The sequence below is a fragment of the Phyllopteryx taeniolatus genome, unplaced genomic scaffold (assembly GCF_024500385.1).
Source record: "Phyllopteryx taeniolatus isolate TA_2022b unplaced genomic scaffold, UOR_Ptae_1.2 contig_24, whole genome shotgun sequence".
NCBI classification, from domain to species: domain Eukaryota; kingdom Metazoa; phylum Chordata; class Actinopteri; order Syngnathiformes; family Syngnathidae; genus Phyllopteryx; species Phyllopteryx taeniolatus.
The window spans coordinates 1,569,443-1,594,628 of record NW_026903162.1 but is presented as its reverse complement, the minus strand read 5'-3'; the positions used below and the strand labels follow the sequence as shown (position 1 = coordinate 1,594,628).

Genomic DNA, 25,186 nt, shown 5'->3' with positions numbered 1-25,186 from the left:
GTTTGAATGACTAATATTGCAATAGTCCGGTGCAATGACCGTTGTGCAAAGCGTGCCGAGACTTCAAGAAATGTATGCATTTCAAAGTGACTAGTAGTGCGATAATCTGGGACAATGTCGATTGTGCAAATGGTGCAGATGCTACTCAGGCACGTGAGTGGCCACTATTGGTCAACAACAGATATGCAAATAGTGCAGTGTGGTGAGACTACTAGAGTGAGTGCACGAGTAATATATAATTGGCCCGACAGAAATGTGACAACTCAAGACAAAAAAATTGCCAGCATGTTGCAATGGAATTGTAGGATAGGTGTTTAAGAAATTGATTGCAAGAGGGAAGAAGCTGTTGGAATGTCTGCTAGTTTTAGTTTGCATTGTTCGATAGCGCCTACCTGAGGGAAGGAGTTGGAAGAGCTGGTGACCGGGATGTGGAGGGTCCGAGAGGATTTTGCACGCTCTTGTCTTAGTTCTGGCAGCGTGCAAGTCCTCAAGGGTGGGTAGGAGGGTACCGACAATCCTTTCAGCAGTTTTGATTGTCCGTTGCAGTCGGTGTTTGTCCTTTTTTGTAGCAGCACCAAACCAGACTGTGATGGAAGAACACAGTACTGATTCGATGACCGCTGTGTAGAACTGCCTCAACAGCTCCGGTGGCAGACCGTGCTTTCTCAGAAGCCGCAGGAAGTACATCCTCTGCTGGGCCTTTTTGAGGACGGAGTTGCTGTTGATCTCCCATTTCAGGTCCTGAGAGACTTTAATTCCCAGGAACGTGAAGGTCTCGACGGTCGACACAAGGCAGCTGGACAGCGTGAGGGGCAGCTGTGGCGAAGGATGCCTCCTTAAGTCCACGATTATCTCTACAGTCTTGAACGTGTTCAGCTCCAGGTTGTGTCGGCCGCACCACAACTCCAACCAGTCCACTTCCTGTCGATACGCAGACTCGTCACCGTCTTTGATGAGATCGATGACTGTGGTGTCATCTGCAAACTTCAGGAGTTTGACAGCCGGGGGCGTTGAGGTGCAGTCGTTTGTGTAGAGAGAGAAAAGCAGCAGAGAGAGGACACAACCTTGGGGGGCCCCGGTGCTGATGCTGCGTGTGGATGAGGTGGCCTCTCCCAGCCTCTCTGTATATATGAATTACTTGGGTTGTTCCCAACATCTGGTGAAATTTTCAGGTCAATGGCACCTTTGGAAGTATATTTAGTGAGAAAATTGGTGACGTGTTAAATACTTATTTCAGCCGCTGTATTTTCAATTGAACACACGACAAAGAAAATAATCCAGCCCTATGGGGGGCACAAGCCAGTGCAAACTGTAGGCGGTTCCCAAGCCCGTATAAATGCAGAGGGTTGTGTCAGGAAGGGCATTCGGTTTAAAACTTTGCCAAACAAATATGAGCGTTCATCTAAAGAATTCCATAACGGGTTCGGTCGTGGCCCGGGTTAACAACGTCCGCCCCCGGCACAGTTAACCTACAGGGCCCAGGTGGAAATTCAGCTTCTGTGGGTCAAAGACGAAGGAGAGGTGGAAAGTGGGTTTACAGGCAGAAAGAGAACAGCACAAAGCCTAGAATTGACTGTGGGGACTTTGAATGTTGGGACTATGACAGGAAAAGCTCGGGAGTTGGTTGACATGATGATTTGAAGAAATGTTTATATATTGTGTGACCAGGAGAGCAGGTGGAAAGGCAGTAAGGCTAGAAGTTGAGGGGCAGGATTTAAATTATTTTACCATGGTGTAGATGGGAAGAGAAATGGAGTCGGGGTTATTTTAAAAGAAGAGTTGGCTAAGAATGTCTTGGAGGTGAAAAGTGATGAGATCAGATCGAGTGATGAGGCTGAAACTTGAAATTGAGGGTGTTATGTATAATGTTATTAGTGGCTATGCCCCACAGGTAGGATGCGACCTAGAGGTGAAAGAGAAATTCTGGAAGGAGCACAACAGAGAGTAGCCCGGTGGATGGGTCACGTCCCACACCGAGGAACCCAGGGCAATCCGCCCGATCCTCACAAGGGTCGCAGGAGTGCTGGAGCCTATCCCAGTTATCTTCGGGCAGGAGGCGGGGTACACCCTGCCAATCGCAGGGCACATATAAACAAACAACCATCTGCACTCACATTCACACCTACGGGCAATTTAGAGTCTTCAATTAACCTACCATGCATGTTTTTGGGATGCAGGGGGAAGCCGGAGTAACTGTATTCTGGTCTAGCATAGCCAAGTCCGTTGCCCGTAAGCAGCCATAATTAACCCGGTGATTCTTAGCACCCTCTGCCGCCAAGCTTGCCTGCCCGCTCTTTGGCCTCCGGGGAATGAGGTCCGTGTTTTTTGTTGTACTGCCATGAAGAAGGAATAGGCTCTAATCTGCTACGGTGGCCCAGTGCGTCTTGGCAGATTGCCCAAACTTAGTCCCGTAGTTTACCTACAGTTAAGCCCCTAAGCGACGACAACACGTTGAGATATATATATCCATCCATTCATTTTCTGAGCCGCTTCTCCTCACTAGGGTCGCGGGCGTGCTGGAGCCTATCCCAGCTAATTATCGGGCAGGAGGCGGGATACACCCTGAACTGGTCGCCAGCCAATCGCAGGGCACATAGAAACAAACAACCATTTGCACTCACATTCACACCTACGGGCAATTTAGAGTTGTCAATTAACCTACCACGCATGTGGAGAACATGCAAACTCCACACAGGCGCGGCCGGGGATTGAACCCCGGTCCTCAGAACTGTGAGGCAGACGGTCCAAACAGTCGTCCACCGTGCCGCCTGTATGTGTTATGTATTTAATTAAATATAGGTTGAAAAAGGATTTGTAAAATCATTGTATTCTCTTATTTACGTTTTCCACAACGTCCCAACTTCATTGGAATTGGGGGTTTGTAAAACCCTGACCTGAATTTTTCACACAAAAATACATTGGGTGGCGACAGACAGCTATTAACCCATTGTATCTTTGTGAGATACTTAAAGAGGACAGGTACATTTATTCCACAACTATATGTTGACCTATATATTTACCTGTCTGCTGTCTATCACGATGCAATGGAGGTGCCTACTGCCTTTGTGCTGACTGTATTCACATTAGTATTGGACAGTTTCACCACAGGATCTAAGAAAAAAACAAAAAAACCACAGTCACTTCAGTTCAATTTAACCTGACACCATTTAGAGGCACATAGAGTGCTGCTTTTAAGTATGTAATCCCTTTAAGCGGTGCAGTTGTTTCTGATGTTTTAGCATGATTGTGTTATTTTATCATCACCAGTTTTTATGTATGAATTGTCAGATATATGTTTAACAATTGTGTGTGTGTGTGTTTAGTGGGACTTGTTTAAGTAGCCCAAAAATTACAAGAAACAAGCAATCAGTGTATGTGCAAAACTAAGTGAACCCCCAGCTGCATTGGTTAAATCAAGCAGATAACACAGGCTTAACATTTCGGCACTTATTAACTCATTTAAGCAGACCAAAAAAATAAAAGACTTCCTTGGGAAAGGGATTGGCCTGCACTATTTAATCGAGCGATAAATGCAACCAAACCAACTGTGGCAATACAAATCAACAAAACCGAGAGCAAAGAAGATAGCCGAGGACATAAGAGGGTACTGACAGCCCATCCATCTGGGGAGAGCTGTCAGACCATTCTCCAAAGATTCCAGGTCAATCTATCCACTGTAAAACAAATCATCTACAAATGGACAGTCTTCAACATGACAGCAACTCTGGCAAAATTGGATGCCCATCAAAACTATCACCCACAATAAATAAGTAAAAGCAGAGCCACACATCAGCTCCAGAGAGTTGCAGAACTCTATGGTAGCAACTGGGAGAAATGTGCATGCGTCTACCATTAGACGAAAACAATAGCCGTGACATGGGAGGGTTTCTGGAAGGGAGCATCGGCTCTAAAATAGGAACAAATCTGCCCCTTTCAACTTTGCCACTGTGTACTTGGACTTAGGAGTGTGTTTATGGGAATTTTTGACCATTCTTCCAGAAGTGCATTTGTGATGTCACACACTGATGTTGGACGAGAAGTCTAATTTATCTCAAAGGTGTTCTTTGGGTTAAGGTCAAGACTCTGTACTGGCCAGTCAACTTCATCCACACCAAAGTCTCTCATCCATGTCTTTATGGACCGTGCTAGTTAGTTCTAATTTTTTTTTCTTTTTATAAAGAGTGACCATGGCAGGAGGATTCACAAACTTTCAACTTTCAAACTTTCATGTTCACTGAAAGGCGGCAATGTTGGAAGTTAACAAGCAATGATGTTACTATAATTGCATACAGTATATTTATATATTTCAAATTTATTAAAATCAGATTTTTATTGCACGTTACCACATCATCTAATTGACCTCTCCAAGTTACCACTAACAGAAATATGGGTGCTTCATGGCCTCCAATGCTGTTAGTCTTTGCTGGTGGTCATAGCGCAGGAGTTTGTCCAGCAGGTCCAGAGCCTCAGGGCTCACGAGGTGTTGGTTCTCTGTCTGGACGAACTGCTCCCAATGCTTCTGTGTTTGCCTGAACACACAAAACAAATGATGTTCTTAATATTATGGTGGCAAAAGCTGAACAGAATTGACTTAGGTGCAACGGATGTGTAGCTGACTGGTAATCAGTCCAGGGTGCACTTTGCCCTCAGCCAGGTAGGATAGACCCCAACCTGCCGTGAGCCTCAAAAGCATAAGTGGTATTGGACAGTGGCTCCAAAAGTGTCGTACAAGTACCACTAGTGGTATGTGGGCTCCTTTAAGTGGTACATGAACTAATCAATGAAATAAATGGTGTGGATAACCCATGCATAATGCTACAGTGGCTTACTAATATATATGTATATATCGGCACGATGAACGACTGGTTAGAGCGTCTGCCTCACAGTTCTGAGGACCGGGGTTCAATACCCGGCCCCGCCTGTGTGGAGTTTGCATGTTCTCCCCGTGCCTGCGTGGGTTTTTTCCGGGCACTCCGATTTCCTCCCACATCCCAAAAACATGCACGGTAGGTTAATTGACAACTCTAAATTGCCCATAGGTGTGAAAGTGAGTGCAAATGGTTGTTTGTTTATATGTGCCCTGCGATTGGCTGGCAACCAGTTCAGGGTGTACCCACCTCCTGCCCGATGATAGCTGGGATAGGCTCCAGCATGCCCGCGACCCTAGTGAGGATTATTATGGCTGCTTACGGACAACGGACTTGCCTATGCTAGACCAGAATACGGTTACTCCTAAAAACATTTTAAGTCAAACCAAAGGACAATCTTTAGAAGTAGCAAGAGAGAAGCAAAAAAGACATAACGCATGAAATCTTACTTATGGGACGCTCAACGTGCGAACGCTAAAGGACGATTGTCGATTAGAAGAGCTACGACATGAGCTAGAAGCCATCAAATGGGATATAATTGGACTTGGTGAAATACGTCGGAAAGATGAAGCTATGCTGACTCTTGATAATGGCCATCTTTTGTATTACAGAGGATCAGAAAGCAGAAGCAATGGTGGAGTTGGTTTCATTATTATTAAAAGTATCGGCAATTACGTTGCCAGCAACAAAAGTATTTCCGATAGAATCGCCACATGTACCCTCTCTATTAGAAACCGTTACTCACTTCAATTACTCGCTTCAAATATATGCGCCGACCATCAGCCACACCGGCGATTAGGTGGAAGCATTTTACGAGGATTTATCCCGTCTTTATAGTCAATCGAAGCACAAATTTCGGATAGATTAAATCATTAAGCCCAATTTCGACTAGTCATGGGTGACTTTTAATGCCAGGATTGGCCTTAACTCTGGCGAGAAATCAATTGGATCCTACGGAATAGGATCAAGAGACAAAAGAGGAGAACGCTTAATAGAATTTGCTGAACAAGAAGGCTTATATTTTATCAATTCATTCTTTAACAAGAAATGGAACTGAAAGTGGAAAGTGAAAGCAGGGAGCAGCTGGAGGAACAGTTAGAAAGATGGAGGCATGCACTGGAAAGAAGAGGAATGAAGATTAGCCGAAGTAAAACAGAATATATGTGCATGAATGAGAAGGGTGGTGTGGGAAGAGTGAGGTTACAGTGAGAAGAGATAGCAAGGGTGGAGGACTTTAAATACTTGGGGTCAACCGTCCAGAGCAATGGTGAGTGTGGTCAGGAAGTGAAGAAACGGGTCCAAGCAGGTTGGAACTGGTGGAGGAAGGTGTCAGGTGTGTTATGTGACAGAAGAGTCTCTGCAAGGGTGAAGGGCAAAGTTTATAAAACAGTGGTGAGGCCAGCCATGATGTACGGATTAGAGAAAGTGGCACTGAAGAGACAACAGGAAGCAGAGTTGGAGGTGGCGGAAATGAAGATGTTGAGGTTTGCTCTCGGAGTGATCAGGTTGGATAAAATTAGAAATGAGCTCATCAAAGGGACAGCCAAGGTTCGATGTTTTGGAGACTAAGTTAGAGAGAGCAGACTTCAATGGTTTGGACACGTCCAGAGGAGAAATTGTGAGTATATTGGTAGAAGGATGATGAGGATGGAGCTGCCAGGCAAGAGAGCTAGAGGAAAACCAAAGAGAAGGTTGATGGATGTTGTGAGGGAAGACATGAGGGCAGTTAGTGTTCGAGAGGAGGATGCAGGAGATAGGCTTACATGGAAAAGGATGACGCGCTGTGGCGACCCCTAACGGGACAAGCCGAAAGGAAAAGAAGAAGAAGGAACCGAAAGTGGACATGGATAAGCCCCAAAGGTAACACGAGCATCAGAGATTACTTCCTGTCCAACGACAAAGGGGTATTTACGGATTGCACCACCCTAAACAAATTTGACATTGGAACTGAGCACAGATTGGTTTGGGTCAAAGTGCAAATCAACTGCCAACTTGAACGGAAGAAACTTCTAAAGAGTAAGCTTACCAAATTAAACTCAATTCAAGAAAGAAGTGACCAGTTTCAAATACGTTTGGCTAATTCCTTTAAAGCTCTTCTAACACTGGAAGACAGATCTGACAACACACAATGACGAAATTGTAAACGGGATTGTTCAAACTGCACACAAAGTAGCCCCATCAACGAGAAAGACGACAACATCCAGAATATCTAAAGCTACTCTCGACTTAATGAAAAAGCAACGAGAAATGAAGAAAAGGGGCAGCATTATCAACAAAATTTAATATGTTGAATTGTGCAAAACGATTCGGAAAAATAAGAATTGAGAACTTAAAACGTTTAGCTTGTTCATAAAACGCTTGAAACTGGATATGGAATAAAAAACGTAAAACGTGCATTAATTCGCCACAAGAAAATAATTTTTGGTTTGAAAATGGAAGATGGAACGATAAGTCACAGCCGCCAAGAAATCGTACAACGAGTTAAAGATTATTATACAAACATATACAGTGACCTTCACCGAATGATTACTGGAAAGCTAGAAGCAGACCCAGTTCCATGTATCCTGAATGAAGAGGTTGAAAATGCTATTAGTTCAAAGCTTGTGGTCTGGATGAAATTTCTGTTGAAATGCTTAAAGCAGGAGCGAACGAACTTAATAAGATCCTTGTAAAACTATTTCAACGCTGCTTGGACTTGCAAGTAACACCGGCATCATGGAAAGACGTAGAAATCCTTTTGCTACATAAATTAGGCGATGAAATGGAACTAAGAAATTTTCGCCCAATAAGCCTGCTCTCAAGTATTTATAGTCTTTGCAAAGATAGTGGACAAACAAATTGGAATCAAACTCAAGCGGGGTTTCGTAGCGGTTTTAATACTATGGACCACACATAGACAGTTCAACAAATAATCGAACGACACAAATACGAAATGCCTCTGTGTGTAGCGTTCATCCACTATGAAAAAGCGTTTGACTTACCACTTCGATACTGCAGGCGGAAAATCAAGGGATAGAGCCGACCTATATCAACATTCTACAATCAATATACGATTCTTCAGGTTCAATACGAATTGATGATGAAAGAATGCGAATAACTCCAGGAAAAGGGGTCCGGCAAGTCAACACACTGTCTCCGAAGCTATTTACAGCTTGCCTTAAGGAAATATTTAAAAAGCTCAATTGGGAATGAGAAGGACTAAAAATTAACAGTGCTTATTTGAGCCATCTCCGTTTTGCAGATGACATTTTATTCTCCTACGATGCTGAACAACTATAGTGTCGTATTCAGGAAATAGAGTTAGAAAGCCGTCGCTCAGGTCTGAAAATGAACAAAAGCAAAAGGAAGGCCATGTTCAATTGTTACTGTCCACAAAAAGGTATCAAATTGAGGACTATGTCCTAGACGCCGTGGACAACTACATCTATTTAGGCCAACTTGTAACAATGGATGGAAATATAAGCACTGAAGTTTAGCGCCGCTTAAAGTTTGCCTGGCTGGCTTATGGAAGGCTTAGTGTTATATTCAAGAACAATCTTCCCATTTGCTTGAAAAGAAAAGTTTTCGATCAATGTATTTTACCAGTCCTCACTTACGGTAGTGAAACTTGGGACTACGAATGCCAAAGTTATACAAAGACTACGTGTAACCCGAAGGAACATGGAACGCCAAATGTTGAAAATAAGCATTCGGGACAAGAAAAGATGCAGTTGGATAATACAGCAGTCGCGAGTTACCGGCATCATTCAAAAAATAAAAACCTTAAATGGAAATGGGCTGGCAACGTTGCCCGAAGAGCTGACAAAACGTGGACCACAGAAAATATCAATTGGATACCACTGGACACAAAGCGACCACGGCAAAGAAGTAAAAGTAAATGGATAGATGAAATCATTAAACACACCGGAATACACTGGCAACAAATTGCAAAATGTCGTAGTAGTTGGAAACGTGAAGAAGATAGATAATGGCTATATATATATATATATATACATATATATATATATATATATATATATATATATACATATATATACATATATATATATATACATATATATATATATACATATACATACATATATACAGCCCTCTACCAGTCGGGGCCACTCTGCCATAAAGCCCCGACTGGTAGAGGGCTGTAGTGATGGTTGACTTTCTAGAACTTTCTCCCGACTGCATCTCGGGAACTTTGATCTTTGAGTTCTCCTTCACCTCTCTCACCAAGGCTCTTCTCCTCCGATTGCTCAGTTTGGCCGGACGGCCAGCTCTAGGAAGGGTTCTCATCGTCCCAAACGTCTTCCATTTAAGGATTATGGAGGCTACTGTGCTTTTCGGAACCTTAAGTGCAGCAGACATTTTTTTGTAACCGTGGCCAGATCTATGCCTTGCCACAATTCTGTCTGTGAGCTCTTCAGGCAGTTCCTTTGACCTCATGATTCTCATTTGCTCTGACATGCACTGTGAGCTGTAAGGTATTCTATAGACAGGTGTGTGGCTTTCCTAATCAAGTCCAATCAGTATAATGAAACAAAGCTGGACTCCAATGAAGGTGTGGAACCATCTCAAAGATGATCAGAACAAATGGACGGGACCTGAGTTAAATATATGAGTGTCACAGAAAAGGTCTGAATACCTATGGCTGTGTGATATTTCAGTTGTTCTTTTTTAATAAATCTGCAAAGATTTCAACAATTAAATTGTTTCTGTCTATATGGGGTGGTGTGTGTAAATGTGGAAAAAAATGAAAAATGATTTCAGCAAATGGCTGCAATGCAACAGAGTGAAATATTTAAGGGGGTCTGAATGCTTTCCGTACCCACTGTACAAACATACACAGAAATCGTGAAATTAAAAGTGCCTCGATATCGCCGTGGTCTTGTCTATATAATAGGCTGTTGTATTTAAAATTAAATTTTGGGCCGGCTATACGTAGCCACACCACTTAGCAAGGCTGCTGCAGCCAGACTACAGCGCTCCACTTCCTCATTAAGAGTATAAACGCACCCGATTGGACGCGTAACCCATGTGACCATTAGGGCACGTCAAACAAAAAAAAATAAAATAAAAAGTACATTGATTGGCTGACTGGCCCACGTGACAAAAAAGCTGCGTTGGGAGGGATGCAGAAACCAGACATGCAAACACCAAAGGCATGAAAAAGGTGACCCAAAAAATAAATAAATAAATAAAAATAAAAATAAAAAAAGAACCATGGCAAACAGGTCCAAGGTGAGGGACCAGACAAAGCACGGCTCCAAAAACCCCTATGACGAGTACAATAAATGGATTCAGGTTTCCCTTGCCCGAACGCGGGTCACCGGGGACCCCCTCTGGAGCCAGGCCTGGAGGTGGGGCTTGAAGCCGAGTGCATGGTGGCCGGGCCTGCACCCATGGGGCCCGGCCGGGCGCAGCCCGAAAGGGTAACGTGGGTCCACCTTCCCATGGGCTCACCACCTGTGGGAGGGGCCATAGGGGTCGGGTGCAGTGCGAGCTGGGCGGTGGACGAAGGCGGGGACCTTGGTGAGCCGATCCCCAGCTACAGAAGCTGGCTCTAGGGACGTGGAATGTCACCTCTCTGGCAGGGCAGGGAAGGAGCCCGAGCTGGTGTGTGAGGTCGAGAAGTTCCGACTAGATATAGTCGGACTCGCCTCCACGCACAGCTTGGGCTCTGGTACCAGTCCTCTCGAGAGGGGTTGGACTCTCTTCCACTCTGGAGTTGCCCACGGTGAGAGGCGCAGAGCAGTTGTGGGTATACTTATTGCTCCCCGGCTCGGCGCCTGTACGTTGGGGTTCACCCCGGTGGACGAGAGGGTAGCCTCCCTCCACCTTCGGGTGGGGGGATGGTTCCTGACTGTTGTTTGTGCACCAAACAGCAGTTCAGAGTACCCACCCTTTTTGGAGTCCTCAGAGGGGGTGCTGGAGAGCGCTCTCGCTGGGAGGAAGATCTTGTCGTGGTGTGTGCTGGATTCTAATACTGTAAAAGTGGCTAAAATCAATTTGTAAGTCTGATGTCAAACTTTTGCATTGACTTGCGTCCTCTTTTCTTGCCCTTCGCTGTAGCGTCCACGGCCGCTTACTCGTGGTTGAAGAAGCACGCAACGCAGGGCAGCCGGATTCCTCGGTAATCTGCTGGTGTTGTGTCCTCCCTTTTAAATGTTGTCCTATATCTTTGGGCTTTGCTCCCCGTAAATTCCAGGGAGAACAGCTGGATGATCCATTAGGGTTTCCACAGTCCACATCCGTCCTCTTTGTTGCGCTAAGTGGCTGTCTGTAAGCACACTTCTGCTCACCGTTTTAAGACATCCGTAGAGTGGTTTCATTCCCCGACTGTCCATTTACATCCGCATACACTTCAAGACGGTGGAGTTTCGTTTCCAGAACAGAGATCCTTTCTAGCAGTCCGTGGTGGTCCTCAGTGGAATAGAGAGGCATCTTGTTGCTGGTCTCATTGCCAATAGCAGGCCTGCGCTAATTTGCAGGCCACGCTCACGCGTAAGGGGGTATCAAAAACAAATATTGGAATATGGCAACAACTGACTGCATCTTCAAAAAATGTAAAGTCACAAAAGTCTAAAAATATCCAGGAGTCGCTTCTTCCAATTTCTTTGGATGAAGAAAAACAAGCTTATCAGCAAGAAAAAATGCAAACAGAGGCGTAGCAAGCATAGCGAGCAGGAAAGCGTCTGCACTGTACGAGAGCGAGAAGCAGTGTACATTGTGGTGGTAGCCTTTGACCAGCATGTCTAGGTCGTACCGAGCACCCTACTCTATATGACTTATCTTCGGAGAAACCAAAGAATAATAAAACACATGCAGCTATAATATTAATCCTATTCAGTGTCACACAGGAAGCTGCAGGTTGGACTAATCACCAGGCAATCACAAGGCAACTGTGAAGAGCACTGAGTGAGAATTGAACTGAGGCCAGCTGCTACTGCAATAGTAAACATACATTTTGAGTTTGCTGAAACAGAAAAGCTTAAATGACAAACTACAATAGCATGGGAAATGTTGTATATAATAATAATTACACTTTCCACATTTGTTATTACAATGACAATAAATCGATCTAACAAACCAATGAGAATTATGCCAAAACTTACCGTCCCAGCAGATCTTTGAAGTGAGTGTTCAGTTCTATGTGGTACTTGTGCAGGTAGCTGAAAAGCTCGTCAGTGCCAAGAACCTTAGCAATGCGAACCAACTGGAAAAAAAAAAAATAAAGCAATTGGATTTTTTTTTATTTCCACAAACTACACTTATTTCAGTTACAATAAATATTACTAAGTTTACCTACACCGACATTTCTAGGCAGTTTATGATAAGGTGCAATAAAAATACCAATAACTAACTGGATTTCTGCATGAATTAGTCATAAAAGGTGATCTGGTTTTTATTGGACACACCATGCAAACATTCGCAGTGCACTTGGCCAATTACTTCTCAGAGAGCTAATTGGAGTCAGGAGTCAGCCAATTTGGAGTCTAATCCACGGGTCACTAACTTGGTGCCCATGGGCACCATGTAGCTCCCATGGACCACATGAGTAGGTCGGGGGCTTGTTCTGAAAATAGCTCCCCAGAGACGGGATATTGTGATTTTCTTGAAATATTTAAGCAGTGATAATTTTAAAATGTAAACCCTGGCAGAAATTAATGAAAATAAAGTGTTGCATATTGATATTTATTCATTCATTCATCTTCTGTACCGCTTCTCCTCAATAGGGTCGCGGGCGTGCTGGAGCCTATCCCAGCTAACTCTGGGCGAGAGGCGGGGTACACCCTGAACTGGTCGCCAGCCAACCGCAGAGCACATATAAACAAACAACCATTCACACTCACATTCACACTTATGGGCAATTTACCATCTTCAATTAACCTACCATGCATCATTTTGGGATGTGGGAGGAAACCTGAGTACCCGGAGAAAACCCACAGAGACATGGGGAGAACATGCAAACTCCACACAGGCGAGGCCGGATTTGAACCCGGGTCCTCAGAACTGTGAAGCAGATGTGCTAACCAGTTGTCCACCAATCATGAACATGGTCAAGTCAAGTCAATTTTTCCATTGAAAGCCTCAAGGTGAAAGTAGAGGAACCACTCCTCAAATTGCAAACATTTCTGCCCAAAGAGGTCTGTGAAAAGGTAATCACATTTACAACCAAAGCCCAGCTTACTCAGCATAACAAAACCAAAACAAGACCAACAAGAAAGTTTCAGAAATTACAACCGAACCATAACACCTCCACTTCACAATTTCTCACGTGGAGGCAAAAAAATGGGAACTCAGCTTATAATGAATTACACAATACATGGGTAAAAACCTTGTCAGACAGAGAATTTACCCAATCAGAAGGAGGTGTTGGCCAAAGGTTTGAATTTTGCTGTGACCACAACAACTTCCAATAGTTGATGAATTAACAGAAACCTAAGGTGAACAAATCAGGTTAAAAGGGTCTGCAGCACTTTCGAATGCCAAAGCCCCAACCTCCAACCTCTCCCTAGAGGAAAGAAAAGCATTAAAATTGCTGAACTAGGATGAAAATAGCTCCCCAGAGACGGGATATTGTGATTTTCTCGAAACATTTAAGAAGTGATAATTTTAAAATGTAAACCCTGGCAGAAATTAATGGAAATAAAGTGTTGCATATTTATATTTATTCATTCATTCATCTTCTGTAACCATAGGTGAGGGTAGGAACGTAGATAGACCGGTAAATTGAGAGCTTCGCCTTTCGGCTTAGCTCCTTCTTTACCACAACGGACCGATACAAAGTCCGCATCACTGCAGACGCTGCACAGATCCGCCTGTCGATCTCCCGTTCCATTCTTCCCTCATTCGTGAACAAGACCCCAAGCTACTTGAACTCCTCCACTTGGGGCAGGATCTCATCCCCGACCTGGAGAGGGCATGCCACCCTTTTCCGACTGAGGACCATGGTCTCAGATTTTGAGGTGCTGATTCTCATCCCAGCCGCTTCACACTCGGCTGTGAACTGCTCCAGTGAGAGTTGGAGGTCACGGCTTGATGAAGCCAACAGAACCACATCATCTGCAAAAAGCAGAGATGCAATACTGAGGCCACCAAACCGGATCCCCTCTACTCCTCGGCTGTGCCTAGAAATTCTGTCCATAAAAGTTAGAAACAGAATCGGTGACAAAGGGCAGCCTTGGCGGTGTCCAACCCTCACCGGGAACGAGTCCCACTTACTGCCAGATATGCGGACCAAACTCTGACTCCGGTCGTACAGGGACCGAACAGCCCGTATCAGGGGGTTCGGTACCCCATACTCCCGAAGCACCCTCCACAGGACTCCCCAAGGGACACGGTCGAACGCCTTCTCCAAGTCCACAAAACACATGTAGACTGGTTGGGCGAACTCCCATGCACCCTCGAGGACCCTGCCGAGGGTGTAGAGCTGGTCCACTGTTACACGGCCAGGAAGAAAACCACACTGCTCCTCCTGAATCTGAGATTCCACTTCCCGACGGACCCTCCTCTCCAGCACCCCTGAATAGACCTTACCAGGGAGGCTGAGGAGTGTGATCACCCTGTAGTTGGAACAGACCCTCCGGTCCCCCTTCTTAAAAAGGGGGACCACCACCCCAGTCTGCCAATCCAGAGGCACTGTCCCCGATGTCCCCGCAATGTTGCAAAGACGTGTCAACCAGGACAGCCCCACAACATCCAGAGCCTTTAGGAACTCCGGGCGAATCTCATCCACCCCCGGGGCCCTGCAACCGAGGAGCTTTTTAACTACCTCGGTGACCTCAAACCCAGAGATAGGAGAGCCCGCCTCAGAGAACCCACACTCTGTTTCCTCATGGGAAGGCGTGTCGGTGGAATTGAGGAGTTTGAGAATTGAGAATTCTCCCAACCGACTCACAACGTCCCGAGTTGAGGTCAGCAGCGCCCCATCCCCACTATACACAGTGTTGATGGTGCACTGCTTTCCTCTCCTGAGACGGCGGATGGTGGACCAGAATTTCCTCGGAGCCATCCGGAAGTCTTTCTCCATGGCCTCACTGAACTCCTCCGAGTTTTTGCTTCAGCGACCACCAGAGCTGCATTCCGCTTGGCCAGCCGGTACCCATCAGCTGCCTCAGGAGTCCCACAGGCCAAAAAGGCCCCATAGGACTCCTTCTTCAGCTTGACGGCATCCCTCACCGTTGGTGTCCACCAACGGGTTCGGGGATTGCCGCCACGACAGGCACCGACCACCTCACGGCCACAGCTCCGGTCGGCCGCTTCAGCAATGGAGGCGCGGAACATGGTCCACTCGGACTCGATGTCCCCCACTTCCCCCGGAACATGAGCAAAGTTCTGTCGGAGGTGGGAGTTGAAACTCCTTCTGACAGGGGATTCTGCCAGACGTTCCCAGCAGACCCTCACAATACGTTTGGGCCTGCCACGTCGGACCGGCAGCTTCCCCCACCATCGGAGCCAACTCACCACTAGGTGGTGATCAGTTGACAGGTCCGCCCCTCTCTTCACCCGAGTGTCCAAGACATGCGGCCGCAAGTCCGATGACACGACCACAAAGTCGATCATCGAACTGCGACCTCGGGTATCCTGGTGCCAAGTGGACGTGTGGACACCCTTATGCTTGAACATGGTGTTCGTTATGGACAATCCGTGACGAGCACAGAAGTCCAATAACAGAACACCGCTTGGGTTCTGATCGGGGGGGCCGTTCCTCCCAATCACGCCCTTCCAGGTCTCACTGTCATTGCCCACGTGAGCATTGAAGTCCCCCAGCAGTCCCCAGTGCGAGCGCTCTCCAGCACCCCCTCCAAGGACTCCAAAAAGGGTGGGTACTCTGAACTGCTGTTTGGTGCATAGGCACAAACAACAGTCAGGACCCGTCCCCCCACCCGAAGGCGGAGGGAGGCTACCCTCTCGTCCACCGGGGTGAACCCCAACGTACAGGCGCCGAGCCGGGGTGCAATAAGTATACCCACACCTGCTCGGTGCCTCTCACCATGGGCAACTCCAGAGTGGAAGAGAGTCCAACTCCTCTCGAGAGGACTGGTACCAGAGCCCAAGCTGTGTGTGGAGGCGAGTCCGACTATATCTAGTCGGAACTTCTCAAACTCACACACCAGCTCGGGCTCCTTCCCTGCCAGAGAGGTGACATTCCACGTCCCTAGAGCCAGCTTCTGTAGCCGGGGATCGGATCGCCAAGGTCCCCGCCTTCGGCCACCGCCCAGCTCACACTGCACCTGACCCCTATGGCCCCTCCCACAGGTGGTGAGCCCATGGGAAGGGGGACCCACGTTACCCTTTCGGGCTGTGCCCGGCCAGGCCCCATGGGTGCAGGCCCGGCCACCAGGCGCTCGTCTTCGAGCCCCACCATCAGGAATATTCTAAAGCTCCTTGAGGCATCACCTTGTCGTGGTGGAGGGGTTTGTGTGTCCCAGTGATCCTAGGAGCTAAGTTGGCTGGGGCTTTATGCCCCTGGCAGGGTCACCCATGACAAATAGGTCCTAGGTGAGGGACCAAACAAAGCACGGCTCAAAGACCCCTAATGATGACGACAAACAATGGACTTCGTTTTCCCTTGCCCGGACGTGGGTCACCGGGGCCCCCCACTGGAATAATAATTATATAATGATATAATACAACCAGTTCAGGGTGTACCCCGCCTTCTGCCCGATGATAGCTGGGATAGGCTCCAGCGCGCCCACAACCCTCGTGAGGAGAAGCGGCTCAGAAAATGGATGGATGGATGATATAATAAGTATTCACACCCTTGGCTTCATATTTTGTTGAAGCACCTTTGACAGTAATCACAGCCTCAAGTCTACTTGGGTATGTCTCTACAAGCTTGGCACACCTGTTTTGATGCATTTTCTCGCATTTTTCTCTGCAGATCTTCTCAAAGTCAGTCAAGTTGTATGGGCAGCATCTGTGGCCAGCCATTTTTAGATCTTTCCAGATATGTTCGATTGGATTCAAGTCCGGGCTCTGGGTGGGCCACTCAAGGACATTCACAGGCTGCTCCTGAAGAAACTCCTTTGTTATCTTGGCTGTGTGCTTTGGTTCATTGTCGTGTTGGAAGGTGAATCAACGCCCTAGTCTGAGTTCCAGAGCACTGTAGTAAGTTCTCGAAGAATTTCTCTATATTTGGCAGCTGTCATCTTACCCTCTCTGCGGACTAGTCGCCCAGTTCCTGCAGCAGAAAAACAGCCCCACACCATGATGCTGCCACCACCATGCGTCATAGTACGGATTGTTGTTAGACAGGTGATGAGCAGTGTCCAGATATGACACTTGCAATTCAGGCCAAAAGGTTCTATTTTGGTTTCATCAGACAAGAGAACTTTGTTTCTGCAGGTCTGAGAATCCTTAAGGTGTCTTTTGGCAAACACCAAGCAGGTTGCCATGTGCCTTGTAGTGAGAAGTGGCTTGCGTCTGGCCACTCTCCCCTAAAGGCCTGATTGGTGGAGTATGTTAGCAATGGTTGACCTTCTGGATGGATCTTTGCAAGGGAACACTGGAGCTCCACCTTAGTGACCATATGGTTCTTATTCACCTCTCCGACCAAGGCCCTTCTTCCCCGGTTACTCAGCTTGGTCGGACGGCCAGATCTAGAAAGGGTCCTGGTGGTTCCAAACTTCTTCCATTTCCGAACAATCGAGACCACAGTGCTTTTTGGGACCTTCAATGCTGTTGAAATTCTTTTGTATTCTTCCCAAGATTTGTGCCTTGTCACAATCCGGTCTCTGAGATTTACGGACAATTACTTAGACTTCACTGCTTGGTTTCGGCTCTGATATGCACTGCCAACTATGAGACCTTATATTGACTGGTGTGTGCCATTCCAAATGATGTTCAATCAACTGAATTTACCAGAGGTGGACTTAATTTAAGTTTTAGAAGCATCGCAAGGATGATCAGTGGAAATCAGATGCAACTGAGCTTAAGTTTGAGTGTCATAGCAAAGGGTGTGAATACTTATGTACCTATTACATTTTTTGTGGAAAAAAACCAAACAAACAAAAAAAAAACAATTCTGAAAATGTGCTGCACGGTGGGCGACTGGTTAGCACATCTGGTTAGCACATCTGCCTCACAGTTCTAAGGACCGGCGTTCAAATCCCGGCCCCACCTGTGTGGAGTTTGCATGTTCTCCCCGTGCCTGCGAGGGTTTTCTCCGGGCACTCCGGTTTTCTCCCACATCCCAAAAACATAAAGGGTAGGTTAATTGAAGACTCTAAATTGCCCGTAGGTGTGAATGTGAATGGTTGTTTGTTTATATGTGCCCTGCGATTGGCTGGCAACCAGTTCAGGGTGTACCCCGCCTCTCGCCCGAAGATAGCTGGGATAGGCACGACTGCACGACTGCAACCCTAGTGAGGATAAGCGGAACGGAAGATGAATGAATGAATGAATGTCTGAAAAAAGTTTTTTTTTGTCATTTTAGGATATTTTATGTAGATTTTTTTTCTTTAAAGAAAACTATCCTCAAATGAGGTTTAGAATAACTCTGTAACATAGCAAAAGGTGAAGTGGTGTGAATACTTTCTGGTGGCACTGTATGGCCACTCCCATCCACTCACAGACTCACTCTTTCTGTGATCACTGTGGGTTTTTCTTTCATTAACAGAGGGGTACCAATAATTATCCACGTGTAGATTTCCCGTTTGTAACTGCATGAACAACTCATTTTATGCTTGCTCTTAAATGCAACACTGACGCAAGCCAATCACGAACCTCATTTTATGTTAGCCGTGAAATGACAGCTGAAGGCGGCCAATGACAAACATCCGATGTTGGTAGCAACGAGGAAGAGACGCAGTCACGTACGTACTTCCCACACAGCGGGGAATTTATAAAGTAAGCGGACGGTCTCCCAAAAAATTTGTATTTTTCAATTAAAAAATACATTTCTAGTCTCTAAACAAGAGCGAAGTGTTGAGCTGTGCAGATTGTGATCACTTAGCAAAAATTCCAGGGAGGCATGAAGCATGTGTGTTTGCTTTTTAACAATCTGTTATACAAGTTCAGTTAAGGTATACAGACCCTTTCCAAAAAAAATTAATATCATGGAAGTTTATTTATTTTCATAATTCCATTCAAAAAGTTAAACTTTCATAGATTATAGATTCAGGGCCCACAATTTCAAGTATTTGTTTATTTTTACAAAATTTGGGCTTCCAGCTCATAAAACCCACGAAATCAGGAATTCAAAAAATTTGAATACTGTGACGAAATCAGCCCAAATTTTGCAGGCCATAAATGTTTTAAATGGAGTGTCACAGACATCATCTAATAAACTCAAAGCACCTGAACAGGTTTCCCCAGGTCTCATTAAATTGCTTCAGTTTGGTACAATTGTCTCAGTTGGGTTCAATATGGCGAAGACTGCAGACTTCACAACTGGCCAGAAGACCATCACTGATACCCGCTCCAAAGGATGGGTAAGACACAAAAGTACATATAGTGGGTCAAAAAAAGTATTTAGTCAGCTACCAATTGTGCAAGTTCTCCCACTTAAAAAGATGAGAGAGGCCTCTAATTTTCATCCTAGGTATACCTTACCTAAGAGAGACAAAAGGAGAAAAACAATTCCAGAAAAATCACGTCATATTTTTAAGCAATTTTTAGCAATTATTAGAAAATGGAAGACATACAAGACGATAACCTGCCCTACTCTTCTTCTGATTGGCTAGCACCAAGACGGACGGGACTTGTACTTTTAGTGGATGATTTGCTGAAGCACTTGAGCAACACACACAAACACACACACGGCTCGAAATATATATTTTTTTCTTTGAAGAGCAGTTTTGCTAATCATTTCTTAATGGAGCAACTTTCTAATTTTGAGGAACAATTTTTTTGCATCTTAATTGCACAGGGACCCAAAGCAAGGATTTTATGAAACAATAAAAATATGACAATATAATGGGGGAGTTGAATGTAGGGCTGCCTCGAATGAATATTTTAGTACTCGAGTATCATACTGAATACCGTACTTTCACGACCATAAGGCGCACTTAAAAGTCTTACATTTTATCCAAAATGGACGGGGCGCCTTATAATCCCTTATGTGTGCACAGAGTTCCAAAATCTGTAAATGTTGTGTGACTTTGATGAGCGCTCCGCTTGACTGACTGGGAGCATTTCCTGCCGACACGCTGCTTATATAGAGGAAAGGCGGACGTGACTGAGGACCGCATACGGACGTTTAAGGGGGATGGGTGCGCATGAAAGAGGACCCTAAAGGCACGCCCCCAGTAGGTATATAGCGCCGGTATGTGCATTGTGCAAAACAACATCGGTTTGGCTAAGGACCCCCGAAATTGACACCTACGAAGAGACGAAGCACAGTTTAAACTGAAAATTATCAGTTACGCAGAGGAACATGTGAATCGAGCAGCCGCGAGAGAATTCAAGATCAACGAATCCATGGTTCGCAAGTGGAGGAAGCAAGAAAACGAGCTTCGCCAAGTCAAGAAGACGAAGCGCCGGGCGAGTTACGCCACCATATGTGAATGGATTGTGGATGCCTGGGCTAAGGTATCTGCTTTGACTGTTGTCCGAGCTTTTGCGAAAACCGGCATCATTGCTGAACAGCCCCCCGGCACCGAGACTGACTCCGACAATGACGAGAGGGAACCCGGCATGTTTGATGGAGAACTTGCCCGTTTATTTCGGATACAGATGATGAGGATTGATCAAAAAGTACAACCGAACCTGGCAGGCGTGGCCCAATGGTTAAGATCATCGCCTGCCACCGTGGGGGACCTAGGTTCAAGACCCCGACTGGACCATTCGCCAACATTTGGGGTGTCCTTGAGCAAGACACTGATACCCCAAAAAATGCTCCCCGGGCACTTCAGCTGCCCCCTGCTCCAGTGTGTTCCACTAACATGTGTATGTGTTCACTGTGATCGGTTAAATGCAGAGAACAAATTTCGTGTGCATGAATGCATGCATGTTCACGACAATAAAAGGTGATTCTTCTTCTTCTTAGTTTTGCTCCCGCAGCCTTTTTAAAAACATATGCTAGCGTGCATGCATGCTACCGTATGTTTTAAGCTAGCGTATGTTTTACCGTGCCTGCGCCCAATAATACGGTGCGCCTTATGTATGTGTTAAATACAGAAACAGATCCCGTAACTGAGACTCCGCATTTTAATACGGTGCGCCTCGTGGTTGTGAAAATAGGGTATTCTATCAAACAATCGATTATTGGGATAAACTATATTTTTGCTTGGTTAAAGCATTATGAATTGATTATGAATACATACGAGAAAATAAGACCTTTCACTTAACATACGACTAATTGAATGCCTTTCTTACAGCGGCTGAAATAAGTATTTTAACACGTCACCATTTTTCTCATTAAATATATTTCCCAAAATGCTATTGACAAGAAAATTTCACCAGATGTTGGGAACAACCCAAGTAATCCATGCATAAAAAAGTAGCACAAATAAACTCAGAAATTATGTGTAATAATGTGAAATAACGCAAGGAGAAAGTATTGAATACGCCAACTGGTATTTATTTAATACTTTGTACTAAAGTCTTTGTTTGCAATGACAGCCTCCTGTATGGAGGAACTAGTCGCATGCATTGCTCGGGTGTGATTTTGGCCCATTCCTCCACACAAGCAGTCTTCAAATCTTGAAGGTTCCGTGGGCTTCTTTTATGGACCTTGAGTTTCAGTTCTTGCCATAGAATTTCAATTGGATTCAAGTCAGGTGATTGGCTGGGCCATTCTAGTAGCTTAATTTTTTTTCTTTGAAACCAATTGAGAGTTTCCTTGGCAGTATGTTTTGGATCATTATCCTGCTGACATGTCCACCCTCGTTTCACTTTCATCATGCTCGTAGATGGCAGCAAATTTCTGTCAAGAATGTCTTGGTCATTTGCCCATTCATCCTTCCTTCAATAATGTGAAGTTCACTAGTAGCATTTTCTGAAAAGCAGCCACACACCATCAGGTTCCCACATCCAAACTTCACTGTTGGTATGGTGTTATTAGGGTGATGTGCAATGCAATTTCTCCTCCAAACATGGTGTGCATTATGGCATACAAACATTTCAATTCTGCTCCTATCCGACCAGACTATATTCTCCCAGTATTTAACTGGCTTGTCCAAATGTTGTTCAGCAAACGAGCTTTGAGATGCTTTTTTTTTTTTGAGCATGCATTCAGGCCATGGCGGTAGAGTACATTACTCACTGTTTTCCTTGTGACAACAGTACCTGCAAATTCCATATCTTTTTGAAGCTCTCCACAGGTGGTCATTGGCTCTAGGACAACTCTTCTGATTATTCTTTGTACTCCTCTGTCAGAAATGTTGCGAGGAGCACCTGATCGAGGCAAATTTATGGTGCTAAGATTGGCTCTACACTTACGTATTATGGCCCCAACTGTGCTCTCTGGAACGTTCAGAAGCTTAGATATGTAACCAATGCCATCGTTATGTTTTGCAACAATTAGTCTGCGATGGTCTTGAGATAGCTCTTTGCTCTTAACCATCATGAGATGTGTCTTTACTCCCACCTTGGCAATGAGAGCTTTTTGTAGGCCATCAATTAGGACTGAACCAGCTGAGATTCATTTGCACTGACAAGGGGCTGGATTGCTGTTTGATTACACTGGGGAACATAATTTTTGTTGAGTTAGGTCTGACAGCTGTTTATAACAAATTTTTGGGTGCGGAATCCCAAACTGGTCTGTTTTTCTCTATCACGTCAAGTTTTTGAACTTTAGATCCCCATTTTCTTAAAACAATATTAAAATACTGTACTGAACAGATATGTGCTTGTTTTATAAAACTTTTCAAAAATTGACATACAATGAAATATGAAAGAAACAGGCATGACTGCAATGTTTATTTAACACTATGTTTTACAAAGGATATGGCACAAATCCTCTTAATTCCTACTATGCTAGCTTTCTGTTTGCACATATTGACAGTACTGACCTATTGGGAGCTGCACATGACTCACCACACTGTCTCAATTGTGACTGCACAAACAAGTTGTCACATAGCTGTAGTGCAATCGTAATCAGTTGGCAAGTCTTACTACAGCTAATAAGTGGAATGTTGCTTATCTGGAGGGTAAGCTGTAGAGAAAAAAACTGACTGCAATTTTGGAATCAGCATGACAATTTTAGTTTTAATCAGCATAAAAATCTAACTCAACAGATTTTTATTTTTAAAAATTGTTACCCAGTGTTATGGCTAGATTTTAGGTGTTTAGTAGGTGTTTTCATGCCTTTTTGCACCCCCCTTTCTTCATGTGTTCAATACTTTTTCCATGTCTCATTTCACCTTTTTACACACAACCTAATTTCTGAGCTTATTTGTTCTACTTTCTTTTTATGTATGGATTACTGGTGAAACGTCCAGGTCAATAGCATCTTTGAAAATATTTTAGTGAGAAAAATGGTGATGTGTTAAATACTTATTTCAGCCGCTGTATATAATCAACAGTTTCTAATTCTTGAATTCTAATTGTGCATAAAAGATATTGCATTATTATGATTATTATTATTTTAAAGCATTAGCAGCCTTTCATCTTCACTTAAGCAGCTAGCATTTTAGCATTTTGTGACATAATAATAAATTAGGTTGACAGCTCTGCATTCATGAGCTTAGACCAGCTGACTAGGAATAAGAAAACTATTCTTTGTACTACTACTAGTTTTGGAAGTGTTCTATTTGTTTAAATTAAAATGAAGAAACCACAAGCGAAAAATATTTCCATCATCTCCCTTCACCACAACCCTCTTCTGTTTCGATACGTGATGATGATCCATTTTACTCTTACTCCTCTGTGGCCACACTTGCCAAATTTTCACCTACTAGACTCAAAGTTTTGCCACTTTGAGATCATCAGATTGGCGAGAGTGCTTCTGGAAAGTACTCACAGCGTTTCACTTTTTCCACATTTTGTTATGTTACAGCCTCATCCCAAAATGGAATAAATTCATTTTTTCTCAACACCCCATAGTGACAATGTGGAAAAGGTTTTTTTGAAACTTGCGCAAATTCATTAATAATAATAATAATAATAAAAAAGACGTCACTAGTACCCAAGCTTGGCACACCTAACTTTGCGCCGTTTTGCCCATTCCTCTTTGCAGCACCTCTCAAGCGCCATCAGCTTGGAAGGGGAGCGTTGGTACACTGCCATTTTCAGATCTCTCCAGAGACGTTTGCTCGGATTAAAGTCTGGGCTCTGGCTGGGCCTCTCAACAACATTCACAGAGTTGTCCTGAAGCCACTCCTTCGTTGTCTTGGCTATGTGCTTAGGGTCATTGTCCTGTTGGAAGGTAAACCTTCACACTCCAGTCTGAGGTCCTGAGCACCTTGAAGCAGGTTTTCATCTCAGATGTCACTGTACATTGCTGCATTCATCTTTCCCTCAATCCTAACTAGTCTCCCAGTTTCTAGCGCATAAAAACATCCCCACAGCATGATGCTGCCACCAACATGCTTCACAGTAGGGATGGTACTGGTCAGGTGATTAGAGGTGCCTGGTTTCCTCCAAACATGATGCCTGGCATTCACGCCAAAGAGTTCAATCTTTGTCTCATCAGACCAAAGAATTTTCTCTCTCATGGTTTGAGAGTCCTTCAGGTGTCTTTTGGCAAACTCTAGGCAGGCTGCCATGTGCCTTTTAATCTTTTCTGTCTGGCCACTCTACCATACAGGCCTGATTGATGGAGTGCTGCAGAGATGGTTGTCCTTCTTAAGCTCTGACAGAGTGACCATTGGGTTTTTAGTCACCTCTCTGACTAAAGCCCTAATCCCCCAATTGCTCAGTTTAGACAGGCGGCCAGCTCTAGGAAGAGTCCTGGTGGTTCGGAACTTCTGCCATTTATGGATGACAGAGGCCACTGTTCTCATTGGAACATTCAAAGCACCAGAAATGTTTCTATATACCTTCCCAAGTTTTGTGCCATGAGACAATCCTGTCTCGGAGGTCTACAGGTAGCTCCTTTGACTTTATGCTTGGTTTGTGCTCTGACATTCACTGTCAACTGTGGGACCTTATAGAGACAGGTGTGTGCCTTTCCAAATGATGTCCAATCAACTGAATTTACCACAGGTGGACTCCAATTAATCTGTTGGAACCTCTCAAGGAGGATCAGGATCACCTGAGCTCAATTTTAAGCTTCGTGGCAAAGACTGTGAATGCGTATGTACATGTGGTTTCTTCGTTTTTATTTGTAATAAATTTCCAAAACTTAAAAAAAAAAAAAAATCACATCCTTATGGGGTGTTGTGTGTAGAGTTTTGAGGGAAAACAAAATATGTATTTCATTTTGGAATGAGGCTGTA

General features: G+C 44.7%; 1 protein-coding gene across 6 annotated transcripts in view; it reads right to left on the bottom strand.

Annotated features, from left to right (window-relative positions):
* LOC133473227 (casein kinase II subunit alpha'-like) overlaps nt 1–25,186 on the bottom strand; it is a 61,497-nt gene that overhangs the window by 842 nt on the left and 35,469 nt on the right. For 3 of the 6 annotated variants that reach the window (XM_061764799.1, XM_061764798.1, XM_061764797.1), the window contains 3 exons: nt 11,975–12,075; nt 4,381–4,529; nt 3,021–3,111 (listed from right to left, as the gene is read on the bottom strand). In XM_061764799.1, the coding sequence (XP_061620783.1) occupies nt 3,035–3,111; nt 4,381–4,529; nt 11,975–12,075 (327 nt within the window). In that variant the 3' untranslated portion in view covers nt 3,021–3,034. Of the gene's footprint in view, nt 1–392; nt 1,184–3,020; nt 3,112–4,343; nt 4,530–11,974; nt 12,076–25,186 lie in introns of all 6 variants that reach the window. The other 3 variants (XR_009787006.1, XR_009787005.1, XR_009787007.1) reach the window with 3 other exon arrangements.